Source organism: Mesoplodon mirus, assembly GCF_964341445.2.
Source record: "Mesoplodon mirus genome assembly, chromosome: 13".
Classification (NCBI taxonomy): Eukaryota; Metazoa; Chordata; class Mammalia; order Artiodactyla; family Ziphiidae; genus Mesoplodon; species Mesoplodon mirus.
Window position 1 is genome coordinate 76616038 of NC_138989.1, and position 23790 is coordinate 76639827.

Below are 23790 nucleotides of genomic sequence, written 5' to 3' on the forward strand. Positions count from 1 at the left end.
GGGCCATTTGTTTTATTCAGAACATGATACAGTTTTGTTTGTTTGTTTTCTACTTTTTTAACTTTATAAGGCTCTCTGAAAATGTTCAGTCATACCTTGGAGATTTTCTAACATGGAAGTTTTACATTTCCAGATCATTTTTTTTCAAAGTTCCTTATTTTAGATCTAAGCCCATTTACAAAAAGAGAGGACAAGATTTCCTTCACTTTCACTATTGGATCTACCCCAGAATATTCTTTGAAAGTTTACAAAAATCTATTTTTATAAAGTTTCCTATTGATTTATCTTTATTTTGTTCGCAGTTTTGAATCTTTGTCCAATCTGCCCTTAAGTGAAAGGCTTCAGAAGTGCCCTTATGTTGTGTATTTCCTACTTTCCTTGCCCACCGAAGGTCAGTTGTAGAATTACTCACATCTAGGTTATTAAATCTTTTAACCATTTATCTCCATCTGAGGGGTTAACAGTTAAATGAATTAATTGGTACAGATGCGGTAGCCCAGGACAATACATATATAATGAAATGTTGAATTCTTTAGTAAACTTCTATCTTCTGAGATTTAGCAAGATCCTTAATTGTAGCCTTTAACTGTCTGTAGACTAGAGTTTAAAGTAACTTGTATAGGTTTGTTTTCTAGTTAAGCAGTTTTACAGGGATCTTATGTAGTGTGGTTGTTGAGTTTCTGAGGAAAACACTGAGGAAAGGATTGCTTGTGTAGGAAATCAGGGAATGAGCGGAATGAATAGAGGCCATGTGTTTATAGATAAAGTAGTGCAAGGAAGGTCAGTTTCAAAATGTTTGGGCAGAAATGAAATAGAGAATCTTTGAGAGACTGTCTCAGAGCCACCATTTTGTTGAGGCCTCAGCATGCCAGTTAATGAATCAGAGTTTCAGTGAATTCATTGGGAATTCAATGAATATTTGGAGTTTTTTTGTCTTCTTATTTTTTCTAGAGCACCTCTGAAGTATGTTGTTATTAATTTTGATAAGTCAAAAAGTCCCCTAAAAATGGCCATTGTTGTCCTAAGTTTGTGTGAGGTTTTTTACCGTTTACTAAGGTGCATAAAAGTTGTAATTATAGTACTGGTTTATTGAGGAAGCAAGAGATTTTTCTAGAAGGAGATTGTGGCTTTAACATATACAAGCTCAAGGTAAACATGAACGAAGTCACTACAGTTGGTCAGAAGTATGTGCTTATGAACCATGTTTTGGGTCCCCCAACTAAGCAGGGACTAGAATGGGACCATGTGATCAACAATTTGATAATCACTTACCCTGGAGCCATTTCTGCAAGGGACCCTGGTTTTAGTGGGAAATGGTATTTAGAGAACACAATCTTAGGCAGTAGGAGTGCTCAGTGCTACTGAAATGGTTACTGTTTCTTGGGCCACCACTTTTATTTTAGCAATGTGTTGTCTGTATTTTTGAAATTTTACACTATTCATTGAGATATAAGATATTAAGCCCATTAGGTGACTTGAAAACTCAACCACCAGTGCTATTTGACACTGGTCTTTGCTAAGAATTTGAGAAACTAAAGCTAATAATAGTTTCGTGAAGTAGTGAAATAATTTGATATTGAAAAAGAATCAGTATACTGTATTTATCTTTTTAATAACAACAGTAATACAAGATTTATATAAACTTATTTATAAAGATGATAATAACACAAGAGGTAGGTTGTTTACATTTGTTTATTTGGCTTTCATTTTTCAAATTGGGAAACTGAATTGCAGTGAAGCCAAATGACCTGTATACATCCTCATAATTAGGTTATAATGGCATGCTATAATCTATTTCTCCCAAATTCTAGATCACTCTTTATTCTGAAAAACATGCTTTCTTCCCTAGTACGAAAAAGCAAGTATGGGATGTGGGTAAGCTTTCGAAATCATCCAGAATTAAAATAAAATTTTATAAAATAAAATGAAAAATTATTTTTAATATATAAGCATGTTTTAGATTAAAATTAATAATTTCTTTTTCTTTTTTCAGTTGTTATACCACATTTGCATAAGTTAGCCTTGGTGAACAACTTACAAATTGTGGATTCTAAAAGACTGGATATTGCTACCCATCTTTTTGAAGCCTACAGTGCACTTTCCTGTTGTTGTATCCTTGCTTTATTAATGTATATCTATATTTAATAATCAATCTTACAGTGAACCTCAGTTGTTAAAGATTGAGAAGTAGAATTTTTTTCTTCAACTTAACTAAGAAGTAGTTAAGTAGAAGATTAAAAATTTGAGTTGACTTGCCCCATAAGATGGCTCCTTATTCTAGTCATCTCATAATTTTAAAAGATAACTTTAAGTCTTCTGTGTTTATATGTTCCATAGTTTTGAAAACATTGACTAAAATTTTATCTATGTTAATCAGCTATATAACTAAGCAAGCAATGAGTTATAACTGAGGCTTCTGTTAATCAAAAGGAATCCTTGTATGTGTCCTGGCATTCATTTTTAATGAATGTTTAACCGTCTTTATGATCCTGTGAATATCTCTTGGAGAGATATCACTCATTTAAAAAAAATACAGGGACACCGTGGTTAATCATTTGCAGTGATGGTAGAACTGGAGGAAAGCTCAGAGATCATCTAACCCATGTCAACCACTACATTTTATAAATGACTAAACTAAAACTTAAAGACATTAGTGACTTCTGTTTTTTATAATTAAAAGCAAAACTGTGACTAGAACGGTGAACTTTAGCTATCCTGTTAAATGTTCTCTTTAATATCCTTGGCCTAGTAAAATAAAAGTAAGAAGGAAGTAAAGATAAAGATGGGCAGAATAAACTCTAGCTTTTAGGCTCTCCCATTAAAAGCCAGAATATTTCAAGAAAGGGGGAAATAAGAGATTGAAAAATGAGTGAAAAGGGCTTCCCCGCGGAGCGGCTAGGCCCATGAGCCACAACTACTGAGCCTGCGCGTCTGGAGCCCGTGCTCCTCAACAAGAGAGGCCGCAACAGTGAGAGGCCCGCGCACCGCGATGAAGAGTGGCCCCCGCTTGCCACAACTAGAGAAAGCCCTCGCACAGAAACGAAGACCCAACACAGCCAAAAATAAATAAATAAATAAATTTATTTTTAAAAAAAAAAGAAAAAAAAAAAGAAAAATGAGTGAATGGCTGAACACTTGAATATAACCGTAAAAATATGTGCTAGACAACATAATCAGAGAATTATGATTTTGACAGAAAAAAAATGATGGTAGAGAAAGAAATGCAGAGCTGTCTATCAAGGAACTACTTGTCCTTTTAGAAATGTTAAAACTTGAAGTTCGATGTGTGGTTGAGAGCATTTCATTTTGGGACTCTGCTACAAATTGCCTATTCATGTGGCTGATATAAGCCACTTTCTTATACTGTAGATCATAAAGTGGGCAGAGATACCATATTTTGATAATTTTGCCTCAACTAACCATATACCTTCTATAAGTTTAATTCCACTAAAAGCAGAACTTACTATCATTCCTGATTTATCTTGTTGGCATTTTCAACTTAGAGAAGATAGAGGAAGCAAAAAGAGGAAGTGATAATTCTGAATTAGCAAGAAAGGACTCTTTAGTAATGGAGAAGTGACAGGACCTTTACAAGAAAGTAATAATGGCATGTCAGAGTTTGGCATGTCAAAGAAAGAAAACATTGATATGCTTATACCTATTCCCTAAACTTTGCGAAAGTAAATGTTTACAAACTTAAGTGAAGAGTTGTGTGTAATTTTATATGGCAGAGTTTCTAAAGGAATATGCCTCAAGGAAAATGAGAAAGTCAAAAGATTAAAAATTTTAGCTCTATTAACCTAATTTTCAAATGGACTAAGCAGTGGTTTCTGAAGAGCATAGAAGTCTGTATAGAAGGAATATTATTGTGTATTTAGGTATGTACAGAATATTACTAGAGAAAATACCGTAAAAAGTCTTTATAACAGCACAGTAAGGGGAAGAACCATCTTAACAATAGACCCTGTTCATGTACTAAAAGCGTTAGTTCTCCATGAGTCAGAACTTGTACTTGTGTCAACAGGGTGGTTATGGCCACTAATAAAATCACATTGTCCATATCTGTTCTGCTGTTCTATTGAATTACGAGCTGATAGAACACAAGAGTATTCCTTTCAGCACGACATCGTATTTCAACAGGAACATAGGAAATCTATGTAATTTAACATTTGGCATGGTATTAAGTCAAGAAATCATGTTTAAGAAAAATCTGAAGGAATTTAGAAATGTTTAGCCTGGAAAAGATGGTTTAGGGATGAAAAGATAATTTGAGAATTATTTTAAAGGTTGTTATATAGAAAAAAGGTTAGGCACGCTTGTGTAACTAAAGTGCAGAGCAAACACTAACAAGCAGAGGTCATGGAGAGGCCTACTGTGTTTATAAGAAAAACTTTCAAATTGAGCTCTCTAAAAATGCAATGATCTGTCTTACAAAACTGAATGTCCTGTCATTGTTAGCAGTCAGAGGCTTTATGACCACCATTCACAGATGAGGTAGAGGTGACTCCTAACATCAGTTAGGACTAAATGATCTCTAAGTTTCCATCCCCTAAGAAAGATTGTGGGGTTCCATGGGGGAAAAGGACCAAACAGTGGGTAGAGAGAGAGGAGAAGGAAAGTGTCTTCCCTCTTACCTCCAAGTAAGGCCATTTTCAGTTTTTCAATCCATGCCCAGATTTCTCTAGATCAGAGACCTTTCTCTAATCCAAAGGTCACTCACAGATATATCTAGGTGATACTTTTCCTATACCCAGAAAATAAAACTACATAGCCATTAGGTTGTAGAACTTTGTACATCTATAGGGATTTGGTTCAACCAAATGATGTCTATATTTTTATAACTGCCTATTTATAAGTCACTCAATTATAGGAGTTTTATTTACAAATAGTGTTTATTTATAACTATATTTTTAAGGCAATAGTTATATGGATTTTTTTACTTAATATAATTTATTATTTTTTTCAGAAAGACTAAGTCATCTTTATAAAGGAACTCATTTACTGGCATTTTTCACTTTAATATGGTATAATATTAAATAAGAAATATTTTTAGATGGCTCACAACTATAATAGGTGAGAGTGTCAGAAGCGATGTGGATAAACAAGGTGAATTGTTTGAGAAATGCATCTGCTTTCCTGACTCCTTTCAATGTCATATAATCAACTAAAACTCATATGACTAGGAAATATAAGTAGTACTAAACTTATTACAGCAAAAGCTCTCTTGCCCAATTCAATGAGGACCAGTGTGGGTCAGTATAACAGAATGGTTAAAGTAAGAAATCAGGAAAATGGTGTATACCTAAGATAACTTCTTTTAACTTAAACACATAAATGTAATTTCTTCTACCAATCTTTTGATGTAGGACTGAGGCATTTCTTTTGTGTGTCTGCTGATTAGAATTAAATATCAGCTTTCTTAGGTGAACACATTCGTAATATAATTGTCTATGAATTTTAGCTTAAGTTTCTTTAAAGAGAATCCAGAAACATTTCTGATACTGGGTACTGAATTTTTCTAGATTTTTATATTTTTCTTTATATTTAAATATGTATATATTTACAGTTGTCTTATATACATAATTAAGCAGCAATTTTTTTAAACATCTTTATTGGAGTATAATTGCTTTACAATGTTGTGTTAGTTTCTGCTGTTTAACAAAGTGAATCAGCTATATGTATCCAAGCAGCAGTGTTTTAAGCAATTGGCCTTTATCAATTTTTTCTGAAACTTTCAACTTAGTTGTCATGGAAACATTAATTTTTTTACTTTTCATACTCATTTAAACATCCAATTAAATTTCATGATTTAATTTTCACCCTTATTATTTCATATGTTTACATACCATGTAATTAAATTATGTGCTGTTATAATAATCAATGCCACTGACATAAAGAGATTTGTGGGAATAAACACAGTTGCCTCTTGACAAGTAACTAACTCAACAAATACAGATCGTGCTTGACGGAAGCCTGTTTGCTCTAAGTGATCAGCATGCCATAGGCAGCATTTAAGAGATCTGCTTCTTCTATATTCTTCTGTTTTTCTGTTGGATATACCAGTTTGGTTTTTTTTTAAATCTCCTTAACTACCTCATCTCAAGTTATTTCAGAGGATTTAATGGTTAATCACTTCTTACCTGGTCTCAGATGTTTACGAATTGACATGGAACATCTTTCTCCAGAGCATGAGGTAAGCTACTATCATGATTAAGCCACTGTGATTATCAGTGCCATGTTCATGTGTTTTAATATCTCCTATATAGACTCTCATTCCTCTCCATATGAGGTGTGATTATGATATTCTGTGCCTAATTTTTTAAAGTCTAGTTCAGTGTCATTTTATGGATTTATTTACTAGCTATGAGATCTTAAGCCACTCCTTCAACATGTTTGAGCTTCTGTTTAATTCTCTAAAGTAGGAATAATGTACTGTCCTTCACTGAATATAATTAGAATTTAGTAAGAGAATGCATATGAAATGCTTTTTATCTATAAAATGCTGTACAGTATTGTCTCTGACCATTAACTTTCTTAGAAGCAAAGTTTCTATTTTCTCTCTCCATTTCCTCATAACTCTTTTCATCCTATTTGTCTTCCTGTATTCTCCAAAACCCTGTTTGTCATTAATTTCCTATTCTAAATCTTCAACCTGTTTTTCTAGCAGCTTTTCTTTAACCTATTATTGTGTTTGACTCTTCCCTCCTAAACAAATCAAAACAAAAACAAAATCTTCCCTTCATCCCTCCCTCATATCTTTTTTTCCTCCCAGCAGTTTACACCCCCTCTCTCAGCTTTCACACTGTCTGTTGGTACGTCGTATTCATTACCATCACAGTAATCCAACAAAACTTCTGTCTCTACGATCACTACTGATCAAAGTGCTGCACCGAAAGGACACTTTTCAGACCTGATAGGAGCATGCAGGAGTATGTAGCCTTTTCATCCATATCTTTGTCAACACTTGGTATTCTTAGACTTTTTAAATTCAGTAGATATAAAGTGGTATATCATTATGGTTTTCATTTGCATTTCCCTGATTATTGTCAAACTTGAGAATTCTTTGTATGTTCACTAACATCAAAGCCTTTTTAGGTTTTTTGCCCATTTTTCCCACTTTGGGTTGTGTTTTTTCCTATTATTTCCTTGGAAGTTTGTTATATAATTGGAATATCAGTATTCAGTCAGTTTTGTGTTTTATGAATATCTTTTTCCAATTTTTGATGTTTTTTCACATTTTTGGCCCGTTTGAACACTCATTTTTAATATTTTAATAGATTGATCATTTCCATGACGTGATCTCCTATACTTCTAAAAATGTTTAAAGTTGTATTTTCACAATAAAATTCTTAATCCATCTAAAATTAGTTTTTATGTATGATGTGAGGTAGTGCTTAAGTTACATTTTTTTCTATATGGATAACCAATTGTCCCATTATTGTTTATTGAACAGTGCATCATGTCTATACTGATTGGCAGTGCCACCTCTATCATAGATGATGTTTCCTTGCATGCATGTGTCTGTTATTAGGGAACATCCTTTTCCACTGGTCTCTTTCTCAATTATTGTAACATTGATACCCTGGCTTCATTACAGTTGCCTTGTTAAAAAGTCCTAAAATCTAATAGGGCAAGTCAAGCACCCTGTCCTTTTTTAGAACTGTTCATGACCCTTAGCGTTTTTATGTAAATTTTAGCATTATCTTATGAGACTCCAAGAAAGATCTCGTTGAGATTCTGATCGAAATTGAGTTGATTCTATAAATTAATTGGGAGAGACATCAACTTCATGATTTTGAGTCTTCCTATCCAGAACATACTATATCTTATATTTATTTAGATCTCCTTTAATGTCTTTTAATAAAGTTTTATAACTTTGTTTGAAAAAACTGTCACTTTATATCTATAATGTTATAATGCTACCTTTTTTAGGATTATATGTTTTTTAACCCTTTCTTGCTGATGTATAGAAATAATATAACTTTTGTATGTTGAACTTATGTCTGGCCAACCTGAGAAACTTCATTATTAATTCTAATAACAAAATGTCACTGGATTTTTTATAAGTTTCAAGTGTAGAAAAGTCACCTGTAAATAATAGATTCTTGTGTAATACTTTTATTTTTTTCCCTTTTCCTTACTGTAAGATCTATTATATTGCTATCCCTCTTTTACTTCTGATATCAATTTGTTTCTTGCTTTCTTTTTAAAATAGTTTTGATAGGGGTTTATCAATTTTATTAACCTTTTCAAATATTGAACTTTTGGCTGTTTTGACTTTTCTCTATGTGTTAGTTTCATTGATTTCTATTTTCATCTTTATTTCCTTCTGCTTTCTTTAGGTTTTTTTTTTTCTGTTTTTCTAACTCCTTAAGGAGAAGGCTTAGATTATTTACTTGTTAACTTTTCTTCTTTTCCGATACATAAATTTAAGGCTCTAAGCGTTCCTTTAGCCACATCCCTTTTACTGCATTGTAGCTTTGTTATCATTTAGTTCAAATTAGATTCTCATTTCCATTATATTTTTATTGATCCATGGATTTTGTTTCATAAGGTAAAGGTAGTTAATTTTATGAGTTCTCTTATATTTGTATTAGCTTTTTGTAATCTGCTTGTTCTATCAGCTATTGAAAGACATGTTAAAATTATGATTGCGAGTTGCGCCTTTCTCCTTTCAGTTTTCTCAATTTTTGCTTTGTATATTTTATAGATTCCCTTTATCAGCCTGAGGAAGTTCGCTTTTTTTGCTAGTTGCTTGAGTATTTTTATCATGAAGGGGTGTTGAATATTGTCAAATGCGTCAGTTGAGATGATTACATGGTTGTGGTTTTTTATTCTCTTACAATGTTTTATATTAATGGATTTTTATATGTTAAAGCAACCTTTGCACTACTGCAATAAATCCCACTTGGTTATGGTATATAATTCCTTTTATATGAAGGTAGATTCAGTTTGCTAGTATTCTGTTCAGGATTTTTGCATCGAAAATGAAGGCTACTTGTAGAATAGAACAAATAAGAAGCCTTATTTTCACTACCTTCCATTAGTGTAGGGTGGGACGGAAAATAGGGGGAGTGGTTAAAAGTTTTTGAAAGGATCAGACTCCCAGATTCCCTTTTGAACCTTGGTGGAAGACTGGAGCTTTCCTTTCTAGACTTGAGATATCAGGCCTAGCTGAGAGCAGGAATAAGGTGCTATAATGAAAGGAGGGAAATTAAGTCAAAGGTATAGTTAGTCATTAGAAACCTCATTACCTTTCTTCTTCTTGGCTCCAGGAATGGGGTGGCAGCCAGAATTATATTTGCAGGGAAAAAAAGATTGGCAGAAAGTTTGTGCCAGAGTCACCTTAAAGTGAATTTACTCATGCATGAAGAGATTCTAATCAACGTTTTAGTACCTCAGTCTTTAGTGGATATCCCAGGATCACCAACCATTTGAGAAAAGCCTCTGACATCAAAGACAGAGATGAAAACATACACACAAGAAAAAGGATACTGGAGGGAACAGACAATACAGGGAGCGGAAGAGAAAGTACAAAAACTCTCCCAAAAAAACACTGATGCAAAAGAAAATAGCCAAACAAACGAAATCTGTAATCTGTCAGATGAGAGAGTGGGAAAACATTAAAAAATCAAGAGTCTTTACCATAATCTGCAAGGCACTAGAGGACCCGGCTCCTTCCTCCTTACCTCCCGGGCCTCACCTTCTCCCTTCTCCCTTGCTCACTCTGCACCCACCACTCTGGCTTCCAGGCTTAGAATACAATAGACATACTCCCACCTAGAGTCTTTGCTCAGCCTCTAACCAGGGTCTCACACACTTACTCTTCATGTCCCTCAGGTTCTTGCTTAAATATCATCCTCTCCATGAAACCTGCTTAGAACACCTCCATGTAAATTGTAATATTCTTCACTTTGGCCTTCTATACCCCTTATCTCGCTCAGTGTTCTTTCCAAAGCCCTTATCACTTTGTAATATGCTATATGATTTACTTATTTTTTGTGTTTGTTGTCTATAACAAAGGAACATAAGCTCTCCACAAGGAGGGAATGTTGTCTATTTGCTACATCCTCTGTGTCTAAAAACATGCCTAGCACGTAGAGGGTGACAATAAGTTTGTTGTCTAGTGACCTCCATGCACCAACATGGGCCAAGAAAATTCAGGAGGGCCATTTGGTTTCCGGTGTGGGTGCCAGCACTTGGGGCAGCAGCTCCCATCCCTCCACCCTTTCCATTACTCACTCAGTCTCCCCGCAAGAGTGATAGCAACTCTTAGACACTCATTGTCTCCCCAGTTGTAGTGACCACAGATCTATATCTGGTCTCTGCCCTAGACTTTAAAATAGAGCATCTTGCTTTTTGCAACCTGGAAAAAGCAAGGGACAAGGGACAGAACAGCTTTTACTGGGAAAATATGTCTGACCATGGTATGTGTATTTGTTAAATGTATAGATGTATATAAATTTTACTTTTAACATTAGATAGTGGGGAAAGCTAAGGGAGAATGGAATCAGACTCAGAAGGAAGGTTAGTGAAAATCAAAGTGAATTATTAAGTTATACGATTGAGATCTTTTAAAGCTATTTCGGTACCTAGTCTAGCAATCCAATGTGAATTCCTTTAACAAAGTAACTGCCAAAATTTTCAATTTTTAGTAAACATATTAGCTTATGGGAATTTTAAAAATTCAATTAAAAACTTTAAACTGTAGCATTTTACTATGTTAACAGTATTTCTCTAAAGTCATTTTTTTTAAATCAGGTTATTTTAACTTCCATGATAAAAGAATGTGAACAAAAAGTAGAGAACAAGACTGTCCAAGAGCCTCAAGGGTAAGACATTAATTCTTTTTTTAAGGCTTTAGTTAACCTTAATTTCTCTATATAAATTTTATTGAGGTGGGTGTAGTGTTTTATATTGTGTTATTTTGTAGTCATTAATTTGGAAGACAAGAAAATCCTTTAAATCAGCAGTTCTCTAATGCTAATCCATAAACCATCTGGGAAATATAAAATTCAGATCTCTATCTCATTCTCTGTGACCTCAACATTCTGAGTCAGCCTAGGGATCTGTATATTTAAAAGCTTCCAACAAAAACACTAATTTGAAAAGATATATGCACCCCAATGTTCATAGCAGCATTATTTATAATTGCCAAGGTATGGAAGCAACCTGAGTGTCCATCAGCAGATGAATGGATAAAGAAGATGTGTGTGTGTGTATGTGCGTATATATACATATATATATGCACATACACACACACACACACATACATACAGTAGAATACTACTCAGCCATAAAAAAAGAATGAAATTTTGCGATATACAACAACATGGATGGACTTGGAGGGTATTATGCTAAACAAAATAAGTCAGAGAAAGACAAATGCTGTATGATATCACTTATATGAAGAATCTAAAAAATACAACAAACTAGTGAATATAACAAAAAAGAAATAGACTCATAGACATAGAGAACAAACTAGTGGTTACCAGTGGGGAGAGGGAAGGAGGGAGGCGCAATACAGGAGTAGAAGATTAAGAGGTACAAAGTATTATGTATAAAATAAACTACAAGGATCTATTGTACAACACAGGGAATATAGCCAATATTTTATAATAACTATAAGTGGAGTATAACCTTTAAAAATTATGAATCATTATATTATAAACCTGTAACTTACATAAGATCGTACATGAACTATACTTCAGTAAAATATAAAAATAAAATAAAATAAATACAAGGTTCCAAAGAGATTCTGATAGGTAGCTGGATTTGGGAATCACTGGTGAACATAGTTTGTAGAAATTTATGAGAGGAGTTGTAAGATTTAACTTGATTCACTGCATAAAGGATTGTCAACTTGTGAATGTTCTGGTCCCATGCTTCTAACCAAACTAATTAGAATTCAAAGATTCAGTGAAATTAAAATATGAACATAGGTGTGAAAGAATAAAGTTGGGCATTTCAGGACAGGAAGTAATTTACAAATAGTCTGTGTGTACTCTAACTCTTTCTGAAGTAACCTTGACCAGTTGATCTTAAATGGACTCTGTTAGGCATGAAACACACTCCTCCACACCCACAACCCCAACACACACACACACACACACACACACACACACACACACACACAGAGTCTTTTGCCTTTTACTATGAGTCAGAACTCTTGCTTTAGCCTCCTGGAATGGTGGGAGCTCTTCTATCACTTTAGCCATGGAAAGTTATAAAACAATAGACATAACTTTGATAGGTTTCTATTCTGAACACAAAATCCATAAAGTTAACATTAAAGCAAATAATTCTGTTCATTTGTATATTAAATATTAAAATTATTTGGTGCCTTATTAGTTTAAAATGTAAAAGGTTTTGGACCAAAACTGAGAAAAATTATATGTGAAATACATTCTAAATGAAATTTCATGAATTATCATGCAGGAATTTTACAAGAAAGAAATCTCTCTGTAACTTCCTAAGATTGCTTTGGTTATACGACCTTCATTTTTAAGAAAAAAAAAAGTTCACATTTATAATCATATTTTCCCATGTTATTCAAATCCTCTATATTATCATTTATTTTTTAACTCTTTTTTTTTAATTTATTTTTTTATACAGCAGGTCCTTATTAGTCATCCATTTTATACACATCAGTGTATACATGTCAATCCCAGTCTCCCAGTTCATCACACCACCACGCACACGCGCCTCTGCTTTCCCTGCTTGGTGTCCATACATTTGTTCTCTACATCTGTGTCTCAATTTCTGCCCTGCAAACTGGTTCATCTGTACCATTTTTCTAGATTCCACATATATGCGTTAATATACGGTATTTGTTTTTTTCTTTCTGACTTACTTCACTCTGTAGGACAGTCTCTAGATCCATCCACATCTCTACAAATGACCCAATTTCGTTCCTTTTTATGGCTGAATAATACTCCATTGTATATATGTACCACATCTTCTTTATCCATTCGTCTGTCGATGGACACTTAGGTTGCTTCCATGTCCTGGCTACTGTAAATGTTATTCAAATCCCCTATATTATCATTTTTTTTTAACTCTTACTGTAGAGAATTTCAAATTAACACAAAAATAAACATGATATAATGATTTCCCATGTACTCATCACTCAGCTTCAACAATTATCAACTCATAGTCAATTTTATTTCATCTATACCCAACTCTTCTCCCCTCCCGTATTCTGATATGCATCTCTAAAAAATAAGTGCTATTTTTTAAAACATAAACACAGTATCATCACACCATAACAACTCCTTAATATCATTTATTATCTGGCCTTCGTTCAAATTTCTAATTGTTTCATAAATGTCATTATTGATTTGTTGTTTGTTTTTTCCTTACAGTTTGTTTCCTTGAGTCAGGATCCAACATTCCATATATTATAAGTGGTTAATATGTTTCTTGAATCTCTTTTAATTCAGAGGTTCCCCTTGTATCTCTTTTTTTCTCCATACAATTTACTTGTTGAAGGAACTGAGTCATTTGTCCTATAGAGGTTCCCACAGTCCAAATCTTGCTAATTGCATTTCCCTTGTGTGGTTCAAAATGTTCCTCTGTATTTCCCATAAATTTACTAGTTGGATCTAGATCTAGAGATGTAATCAGGTTTGGGGCATGTTTTTTATTTGCCAAGACTTCTACATAGGAGGAGGTGTGTTTTCATCATGAGGCAGGTAATGTCTGCTTCTCTCTTTTTTTGGTGATGTTAACATCTATTAATGATGAATGCCAGATCCGTTAATTCATTAGCAATTACAAAATGTATTACTCTATCATTCCTTCTTCATTTGTGAGCTAGAATTCTTCAGAAAGAAAACCGTACCCCATATGTACTATTTTTACCAAGTTATACGGTTTATATAGTAAAGACAAGATAAATGTTCAATTATTTCTCTTTATGTACCAGTTTCCAAAGTAACGAACTGATCCACCCTCCAACCGGAGGCAAAAAAAAAGAGAAAAGGGATTACATGCAGAAATATCAGCACTGTGCAAAAGGACAAAAGTTTCAGAAAAGCATATTTGGGAACTGTAATTGAAGCTAGAGCACAGAGTATGTACGGGAGAACAATAGAGATAAGTCTATAAAGGTAGACGGGCACCATTAATAAAGAACTTTGTATGCTACATGAGAGGTTTGGACTTATCCTGTGGCCAGGAGTCAACAAACCTTCTCTGTAAAGACAGTAAATATTTTAAGCTTTGCAATTCATATGGTCTCTGTTACAAGTACACAATTGAACTCTGCTACTGTAGCAGTAAGCAGCCGTTGATAATATGGAAATGTATGGCTATGGCTGCATTCCAATAAAACTTTATTTACAAGAACAGGCAGCAGACTGGATTTGGCCTGTGACCCTTAGTTTACCAACCCTTAGTAACTTTGCTTCTCAGGCCTTAGGGTCCATCAGAATCACCTGGAAATTTTTGGGTGCCATCTCCAGAGTTTTTGTTTCAGAAGATCTGGGATGGAGCCTGAGAATTTGAATTGCAACCAATTCCCAGGTGATGTTAATACTATGGGTCCAGGAGCCACACTTTGAGAACCACTGCTTTGGAAGCCATGCTCTAGTGAATACAAGCAACAGAGAAGCAGGTGGAACAGAAAGCTACTGTAGTAACCCATGATGAAGGCAGGTGTGGGCATGGATGGGCAGGTAATAATAAGATACACTCATAAACCAGACACCATTCTCAGCATTTTTCATACATTTGCTAATAATTTATCATAATAACCCTATGAAGTAGATACTATTGCTATTCCCATTTTACAGATGACACAGAGGTTAGGTAACTTGCTCAAAGGCCACCTAGCTACTAAGTGGAGGAACCAGAATTCAAACCCAGGCATTGTGGTTCTTGAGACCATGGTCTTAACCACCATGTTTTACTGCCTATATGTAACAGTGGGTATGAGAATAAGCTGGACTCAAGATATATTCAAATGTGAACTCAGTTTAACTTGGCAACAGATTAGAGTAAGAGAGAACTAGAATCTAATAAGAATTCCCAGATTGAATGATGGCACCATACAACCAAATGGAACTGTTCTGAAGAGGAATATTTAAAATTTGAGGTACAGGAAGAAAAACACTCTAAGCAGTTACTGAGATTTAGGAACCATTAGGATATAGGTGGTAATTAAAGGCTTAGGTAAGGACTAGAGGTGGATGGATGATATCACTTGGAAAGGGAGCTCAGACCTAGAATTAGACGAACATTGAAAAGGCAGCATTGGGGGCTCCCCTGGTGGTACAGTGGTTGAGAATCCGCCTGCCGATGCAGGGGACACGGGTTCGTGCCCCGGTCCGGGAAGATCCCACATGCCGCAGAGCGGCTGGGCCCGTGAGCCATGGCCGCTGAGCCTGCGTGTCCGGAGCCTGTGCTCTGCAATGGGAGAGGCCACAGCAGTAAGACGCCCCCATACCACACACACACAAAAATAATAATAATAATAATAAATAAAATGCAGCATTTAAGGGACTTCCCTGGTGGTGCAGTGGTTAAGAATCCACCTGCCGATACAGGGGACATGGGTTCGAGCCCTGGTCTGGGAAGATCCCACATGCCGGGAGCAACTAAGCCCGTGCGCCACAACTACTGAGCCTGTGCTCTAGATCCCAAGAGCCACAACTACTGAAGCCCGCACACCTAGAGCCCATGAGCCCATGTTCCACAACAACAGAAGCCACTGCAAGGAGAAGCCCGCATCGCAACGAAGAGTAGCCCCTGCTTGCCACAACTAGAGAAAGCCCACACGCAGCAACGAAGACCCAATGCAGCCAAAAATAAATAAATAAAATAAATAATTTTTTTTGAAAGTGCAGCATTTACAAGAAGCTTAACTGAGAAATAGGAGGCAAATCAGAGTGGTGTCAAAAAATCAAATAGGGGTTTCAAAGAGAAGGAGTAGTGATTTAAGGATAGGCCAGAAGTAAGAGATTCTATAGATTCAGAATCAATAAGAAATGACAGCTGGTTGGCTATGAGTTGCAAAGGAAAGGTCTGAGAATCCCTTGAAAGCCTGCAGTAAGAAGACATTACAAGGCAGCCCATTTCATTTTTAACAACTCTGTTTTTAAAATATTCCCTTCTCATCCTGAGTTAAAGTCTCCCTTCCTATAACATCTACTCTCTATACCAGGTTTTCATCATTTGGCCGAGGGGTCAGAGTCAGACACTTTTGTCTAACTGATAAAAATGTAAACTCTTTCTTCAGAAAAAAAAAACAAAAAAACCCATAATGCAATGGTTTTTTACTAGAAAACTTTGTAAAATACATACCTGGGTCCTCTACCCCAGATGGAAAAAATCAGAATCACTGGGGTTAGGTCTAGGTGTCCACATTTCAAAAAGTTCCCCCAGGTAATTGTGATGTGCATCAGTAGAGCTCTATGGATATATACAGCCGTGCATATATATATTATATATCTCATTTTTCACAAGTAACACACAGAGGTATCGTAAGTCTCCTAAATCTTCTCTTCTCCAAACCAAACATTCTTCATTCCTTTCACTTTTATCTCTTATGGTTTCCAGACTCCTTAGCATCATTGTTGCACTCCTCTTAGAATATCATTAACACTTGATGGGGGACTTCCCAGGTGGCGCACGCTCCCAGGGAAGCATGCTCCCAATGCAGGGGGCCCGGATTCAATTCCTGGTCAGGGAACAGGATCCCACACGTGTTCCACAACTAAGAGTTTGCATGCCACAGCTAAAGAGCTGGCGAGCCGCAACTAAGGAGCCCACCTGCCGCAACTGAGACCCAGTGCAACCAAATAAATAAATATTAAAAAAAAAAAGACTTCATGGTATCTCAAGTATTATCTGAGCCATGTATCCTGTTTTTGTAGATACAAATTAAAATCATACTTATCTTTTACTTAACATTTTCCTACAGAGAAAAAAAAAACAGTACTATAAACCTAGAGTGTTAAGGAAAGGCATCATGGAAAAGATAGGGCTTGAGCTGGGAATTGAAAGATGGCTAGACACGAAATAAAAGAAGAAATATTTAAGTTGAGAATGGTTTGAACAATTAGACTAGGCAGACCTGACTCAAGGGGGTCTAGAAGTTAAGTAGTGATGGTTGGTTAAAACACATACACACACACATAAGAATTAGATTGCTGTGTTTCTTGAATGCCATGCATATTTTATCTTGTAGGTAGTAAGTGGCCACTGAAGATTTTGAGAAGGGGTGTGATATAAAGAAGTGATTATTTAAGAGGTGAATCTGACTAAAACAAGGAGGCCAGATCTAAAACTTTGGGAATAATTCAGTTGTAAAGTATTGGCATTAGAAATAGAAGTAAACAATAGAGAAGTCACAAGATTTGATGATAGTTTGAAGTGGAGAGCCATTATAGTCACTGTTGGGAAGAGAGGAAAAGGATAGAACCACTGGCAAGTAAAGAAATAAAAGTGAGTGATAAAAACTCTCCAGAAAATGTGCATAGAGGGAACCTACCTCAACATAATAAGGGCCATATATGACAAACCCACAGCAAGCCTCATACTCAACGGTGAAAAACTGAAAGCATTTCCACTAAGATCAGGAGCAAGACAAGGATGTTCACTCTAGCCACGGCCATCAGGGAAGAAAAAGAAATAAGAGGAATACAGATTGGAAAAGAAGTAAAACTGTCACTGTTTGCAGATGACATGATACTATACATAGAAAATCCTAAATGTGCCACCAGAAAACTACTAGAACTAATCAATGAATTTGGTAAAGTTGCAGGATACAAAATTAATGCACAGAAATCTCTGGCATTCCTATACACCAACAACGAAAAATCAGAAAGAAATGAAGGAAACACTCCCATTTACCATCGCAACAAAAAGCATGACATACCTAGGAATAAAGCTGCTTAAGGAGGTGAAAGACTTGTTCTCAGAAATAAAAGTGGGGAGTTATTTCTAAAGTTAGGGTATGAAAAAAACCTTGAGACATTGGCTTTATGTAGCAAACAGTGGTAATGTGGGACTGGCCCTCAGGAAAAATGTTGTGATTCAATAAATATTTTTGAGTCACCCTAAGGAGATGTTACTTAAAACTTACAGCGTGAGTAAGTTTTGTAATTGAAGAACTAGAGGCAAATGCTGAGCCTTATGGAGGATTACTTTGTGGGAAGAGGAAAAGCAGCAGAAGGGGGGTATTCAGAGCACATAGGGACAGACCAGGTTGATGTACTGGCAGGAGAGCAATGGGAAGAAGAGACTTTCAGGATGGGCATCGTGGTCGCGTATTTAACTGAGTAACTCGGCACACACCTTTAAAGACCACATAGAACCAGAGGTCTTAGGTAGCAGCACATACTTCATGTGTAGATTTAACAGACGTCTGTTGAGCTCCTGTACCTCGCTCGCCACTCATTGTCTTTGACATGTTCAAACATATTCTCTCACTTAGTCCTCAAGATATTTTGCAATAACAGTTGAAAATTTTTACAGAGGAGGAAACTGAATCAGAGTGATTTAAAGCATCTTGGCCAAAGCCACAAGGCCAATAAGCTGGATTCCTGAATCCATTACAGCACAATTGTTGGATCACTGAAAAATTGTCCTTTAGCAATACTCTGTTCAGTAATATGATAAACCAGCTGTCTTTAGTAGTCATTTAGATTGTGCTTACTTCCTACACAGAAGGTTGGTCAAAAAGAAAGGAAAAGATTTGACACTGTCCATCAAAACTAGTGCAATTGGCAACTGAGGACATGTTTCTTCTCCCCAACCCCACCCCCCCAAAAAAGTAGTATGTCATAGGATTGTTAAAGACCTCACTGTGATTTCCTTTACTCATCTGTGAAAATAGGGATAATATCTATCTTCCAGGGTTGCTGTAAGAATTAAATGAAGTAATGCTGATAATAAGAAGAATAACTAACACTTAGAGCATGCTATTACGTGCCTGGCACTGCTAATAAGCACTTTACACTTGTATAATCCTAAATAGCCCTGTGAGGTAGGTACTAGAATTATCTCCATTTTATAGGTGAGGAAACAGAGACTAAATAACTTGCCCAAAGTCACACAGCTGGTAAATGACAGAACCAAGATTCAGTCTCATTCCACAGTTGCTCCTAATCACTATACCACACTGCTTCCTTTAAAAAAACAATGAACATGAAAGCTGCTAACCTATTATGGTACCAAAAAACTCGACTCCATAAATACTCGTTTCCCTTTTGTGATACCAGTTCAGAATGTATTTATTAATGTTATACTACTAAAGAAATGAAAATATATATATTTTAGTTTTTTAATTGCTTTACACGAATTTCAAAATTTCTTTCCTAGCTCAATGTCAATTGCTGCAAGCTTAGTGAGTGAAGATACAAAGACCAAGTTTTTGAACAAAATGGGCCAGTTGACAACATCAGGTGCCATGTTGGCCAATGTGTTTCAGAGAAAGAAGTAAAAGCAGGAAGGAAGCCCCCAGCAAACACTAAATGGACCTCAAGCAGACTGGTTCCTTGTACTTGAAGTACTTGCCTTTTTTTAATTTCTTTTTTATGTTCTTGCGTTATAATTTTATCTTAACCTCCAAAGATATTTGCGCTGCTTTTGATTATTGCTGTATATCTGTTAATTTTGGAGTTACAACTGTGGTGATACAAAACTGAGTTGATAGTCTGTACCAAGTCCCTCCTCTATGTTCTTGTCTTTCAGAATAATTATATATATATGAGTTTTTTTAAAATTTTTGGATGGGATATTAGCAAATATCTGTATGATACACTAAGCTATTACAGTGGTACTTAAACTAATGTAACTTTGCAGTCATTGTTATAAAGTAATAAAAGTGGAGATTACTTCAGTATTTAAATTATGAAAGAATAATGCAGACTTTTTATTGTTTCTTAACTGACTAGGAAGAGCCACCAGCCTTACTCTGTGCCTTTTGGACTTCAGTGTGTGTGTCTGTAGGAGTTGTATGCATTCCATTCACACAGTGTTTATAATACTGCAATGAACTTGAATTGCAAATCCTACAGTAAGTAGATAATAATGAAACTTTCAATATTTCAGCACTCTCATGAATATTCTTTAAGTGCTATTTAAACCTCCCCATCACTTACATGCATATAATGGACTTACCTGAGGAGACCCAGCACAGAAGCATGGGGAGTGGTTAACCAAGGTGAATTTTACATACTGGCGTGTAGTAGATTTAAATTCTCAAAACTAAATTTAAGTAAGAAGAACTAATAATTGTGACATTTTTTTCCCAAACCAAAATACAGAAGAAAATATGGTTTGAATCTAATATTTAACACCCATTTACATAAAACATTTTATTAAGATGTTTTCTAATGATTTTAATTTCAGAGATTATCTTTTCATTCTGTGTGTTACAGAGAAGTACAGAAAAGTTCAGGACATTTGGGGGCTGCTTTTTTCCCTCTAAACTAAAAATGACGTTGGCTAAATTATGACTGGTTAGTCATCACCTTGTCCCTTAAAGTCAGTGACTATTCTTGTGTTTGATATATATTACATAGAGTCTTAAGTCAGTGTACCGTTCCGCTGGAATTTGACAGTTGTCTTTAAAGTAATGCAACTTGAAGTAGAAAAGAGTGGTCCTGGACATAGAAGGGAGGTGGTTGGTTTAAGGGGTTAATGTGAGGCCTTTTTGAAAAATGCATATTTTGGTAAAGAGAATTCTCTTTTGAGCACAGCTGATACAAATGGGTGATTGTCATGTTTGTTGTATAAACTGGTTTAATACACTTGGAACATAGGTGGATTATATTCACTTCCTGGGAAAGCTAGCTTACCACATACTAAAGCTTATAAAATAAGTTGCCATAGGCAAAGCCATTTAAAAAGTTTATTCTGAAATTATTTCTTTTACCTACAGTGAAATAATTGTTAACTAACTAGTCTTTATGGAAACTGTTGGATTCTAGGCATTCCTGAGAAATTGAAAGTGGCTACCTTTCATGTCAAAAATGTTGATCTATTATAAATAAAATGTTTTTGCATACTTGTTTTGGTTTTGGTTTTTGCTATGCGTGTTTATTTTCATTTTGAAACACTATATCCTATATCCAAGCAAAATGAAATGAGAAAGTGTATATTCATTAAAATATATTTTATTTTAGGAATATAAGCTGTATAAATTACCTATTTTAGTTTACTTTTACTAAAAAAAGATTATGTTGTATAAAATTAATACATTTCCGAGGTGATTTAAAGAAAAAATGTTTAAATTCTTATTTGCTTTGAACTGTAGTAGAATTAGTATGTTTATTACCTGGTGAATAAATATAATGTATTTTTAATGTGATAATTTATATTAATTTGTGACTCCATTTATCTAAATGCTAATTTTTTTTTGGAAAGGCACCAGCTAGCAAGATAAACAGTATATCTCAAGTGAGCCCCCCTTATTATGCCGTTAAATATCTTAATGTCAGTAAGACTTCCCATTTATTTTCACATTGATTTTTATGGCAAAATATGGATTCTTTAAACACAAGACAGTCACTAATCACTGAAACATGTGTTCTTCCAAAACAAGCTGTAAAACTCCCATCCTCACTCTTTTTATTTTTATTTTTATTTTTATTTTTTTTTTGCGGTATGCGGGCCTCTCACTGTTGTGGCCTCCCCCGTTGCGGAGCACAGGCTCCGGATGCGCAGGCCCAGCGGCCATGGCTCACGGGCCCAGCCGCTCCGCGGCATATGGGATCCTCCCAGACCGGGGCACGAACCCGTATCCCCTGCATCGGCAGGCGGACTCTCAACCACTGCGCCACCAGGGAGGCCCCTCACTCTTTTTAAACAGAAGTAAAAATGATACAAATTAAAGTTAAGTTTGCAAAGTAATGAAAAGTTAATTTGAAATTATGCTCCAAAGCAAGCCAGAGACTAAAATTTTTCAGAAATCCAGAAGTGCCATAGTTAACAATTTTGCTGAATTATTCCAAGAGCGATGCTTGAGTAGTAGCACTATCTACCTCTCTATACATAGTATCCTTGACCTTCATTTGTTTCCATCAGCACACCTTTTGAAAGATTACTTTGCTAAACATCAGATTGACTTACAACCTGAATGAATTTGTGAGTAATTTAAGTAATTTTAAGGGGATATCAATTCAAGGTGCTATCAAACTTCCTTTTCTTACAGAAAAAAAAAATTGGTTCAGATAGTCTCTGAACTAAAATTTAGGGAGGTGAAATCAGTGTGGGCTGAATTGTCTTTTCATGACCCTGATTTTTAACATAAACTATTTTAGACCATTATTTGACCTTTAAGGACATAACTTTGTCTAGACCTACCTTGTTGATCTTTGAACAGTGATAGCCAACTGCCGCTAACATTTTGTGCTGATTACCAATTTCTTAACTACTTTTTGTGTAAATAATGTATATTTAAAGAGCTTTGTAATTGGCTACTCTAATTCCTAAAATTCTCCAGATTGTCCAGGTAACAATATTCCAACTTTATTTTGGTTGTTAACTCTCTTACAAGCAAACTGTGAAATAAATTTAGCCTTTCATATGAATAGACATGTTTGAAAGTTGTAACGTTGCAGTGTACTTGGTTTGGTTACTATTTTATTTCTGTACGTTTAAAAATAATAGGTTAAAGCTATATGCTACTAATCAAAAATAGTAAATGTATCTGCATATTGGTAAAATAATTGGATTTTCGACTTTTTATACTACATAAGGACGCTCTGCATGCATTTCATCTGTGGAATCTGTGTTCTAATCACAGTCTGAGAGTGCCACATCTCATCATTCCTATTTTCCCTTCAGGACTAACTATAGGAAACTTTGTGTTGATTGCCTTCTTTATGGTTTACTTTGTGTATTTAAAAAAATGTTAATATAAAAATTTCTATTCACTGTAAGAGCATACCAATCATAAAGTACACAATAGTTAATATAAACTTACCACAGTATTTAAAAACTTTATTATGTGTTTTTGATAGCATATAAATAATTCCTTCAGTTCAGTGTGGTGAGGAATGTAAATTATTTGCTTTTCTCCAGAGAGTCTTCAGTAATATCTGGAAAATTCTGTTCAAAGCATGTCTATATTAGAGGACTGTTTGCACGCGGGCTTTCTCATTGCGGCGAGCGGGGGCTACTCTTCGTTGAGGTGCGCTGGCTTTTCATTGCAGTGGCTTCTCTTGTTGCAGAGCACGGGCTCCAGGTGCGCGGGCTTCATTAGTTGTGGCTCGCAGGCTCTAGAGCATACGGACTTCAGTCGTTGTGGCACACGGGCTTAGTTGCTCCACGGCACGTGGGATCTTCCTGGACCAGGGATCGAGCCCATGTCCCCTGAATTGGCAGGTGGATTCTTAACCACTGCACCACCGGGGAAGTCCTGTTTTACTATTTTAATTCCTTTTATTTCGTTAAAGATTACTCCATTATATTTATTTCAATTAGATCATTTCATGAATAGATTTCTTGAGGGACTTTAATGTAGCAATATGTATGTTATCTGTAAACTACCATTTTGTGTCATTATAGTTATTAAATTCTTTGTCAGTAATGTTATTTAGGGTTGTCATTTGTTGATAGCAGTCTGCTTTTTTAAATTTTAAGCTACTATCTTAGTGGAAAAGCAACCCTCTCTTGAACTGTTGGCATTTGCAACCTTGGATATTTTTAGATACTGATTTTCAAAAAAGCTGGAAATATTATAAATATCTCTATATGAAATATGCATTGTTGAATAGTACTAATAATTTCTCATTGACATTATGATTTCACAGATGCTTTATCTTTATTTCTGACAAT

General features: G+C 35.3%; 1 protein-coding gene across 2 annotated transcripts in view; it reads left to right on the forward strand.

Moving 5' to 3' along the window:
* RELCH (RAB11 binding and LisH domain, coiled-coil and HEAT repeat containing) overlaps positions 1-21031 on the forward strand; it is a 122794-nt gene extending 101763 nt beyond the window's left edge. The window contains exons 26-29 of one of the 2 annotated variants that reach the window (XM_082641542.1): positions 1994-2110; positions 6105-6193; positions 10762-10832; positions 19327-21031. In XM_082641542.1, the coding sequence (XP_082497668.1) occupies positions 1994-2110; positions 6105-6193; positions 10762-10832; positions 19327-19447 (398 nt within the window). In that variant the 3' untranslated portion in view covers positions 19448-21031. The remainder of the gene's footprint in view (positions 1-1993; positions 2111-6104; positions 6194-10761; positions 10833-19326) is intronic. The other variant, XM_082641541.1, reaches the window with a different exon arrangement.
* Positions 21032-23790: the final 2759 nt, after the last annotated feature.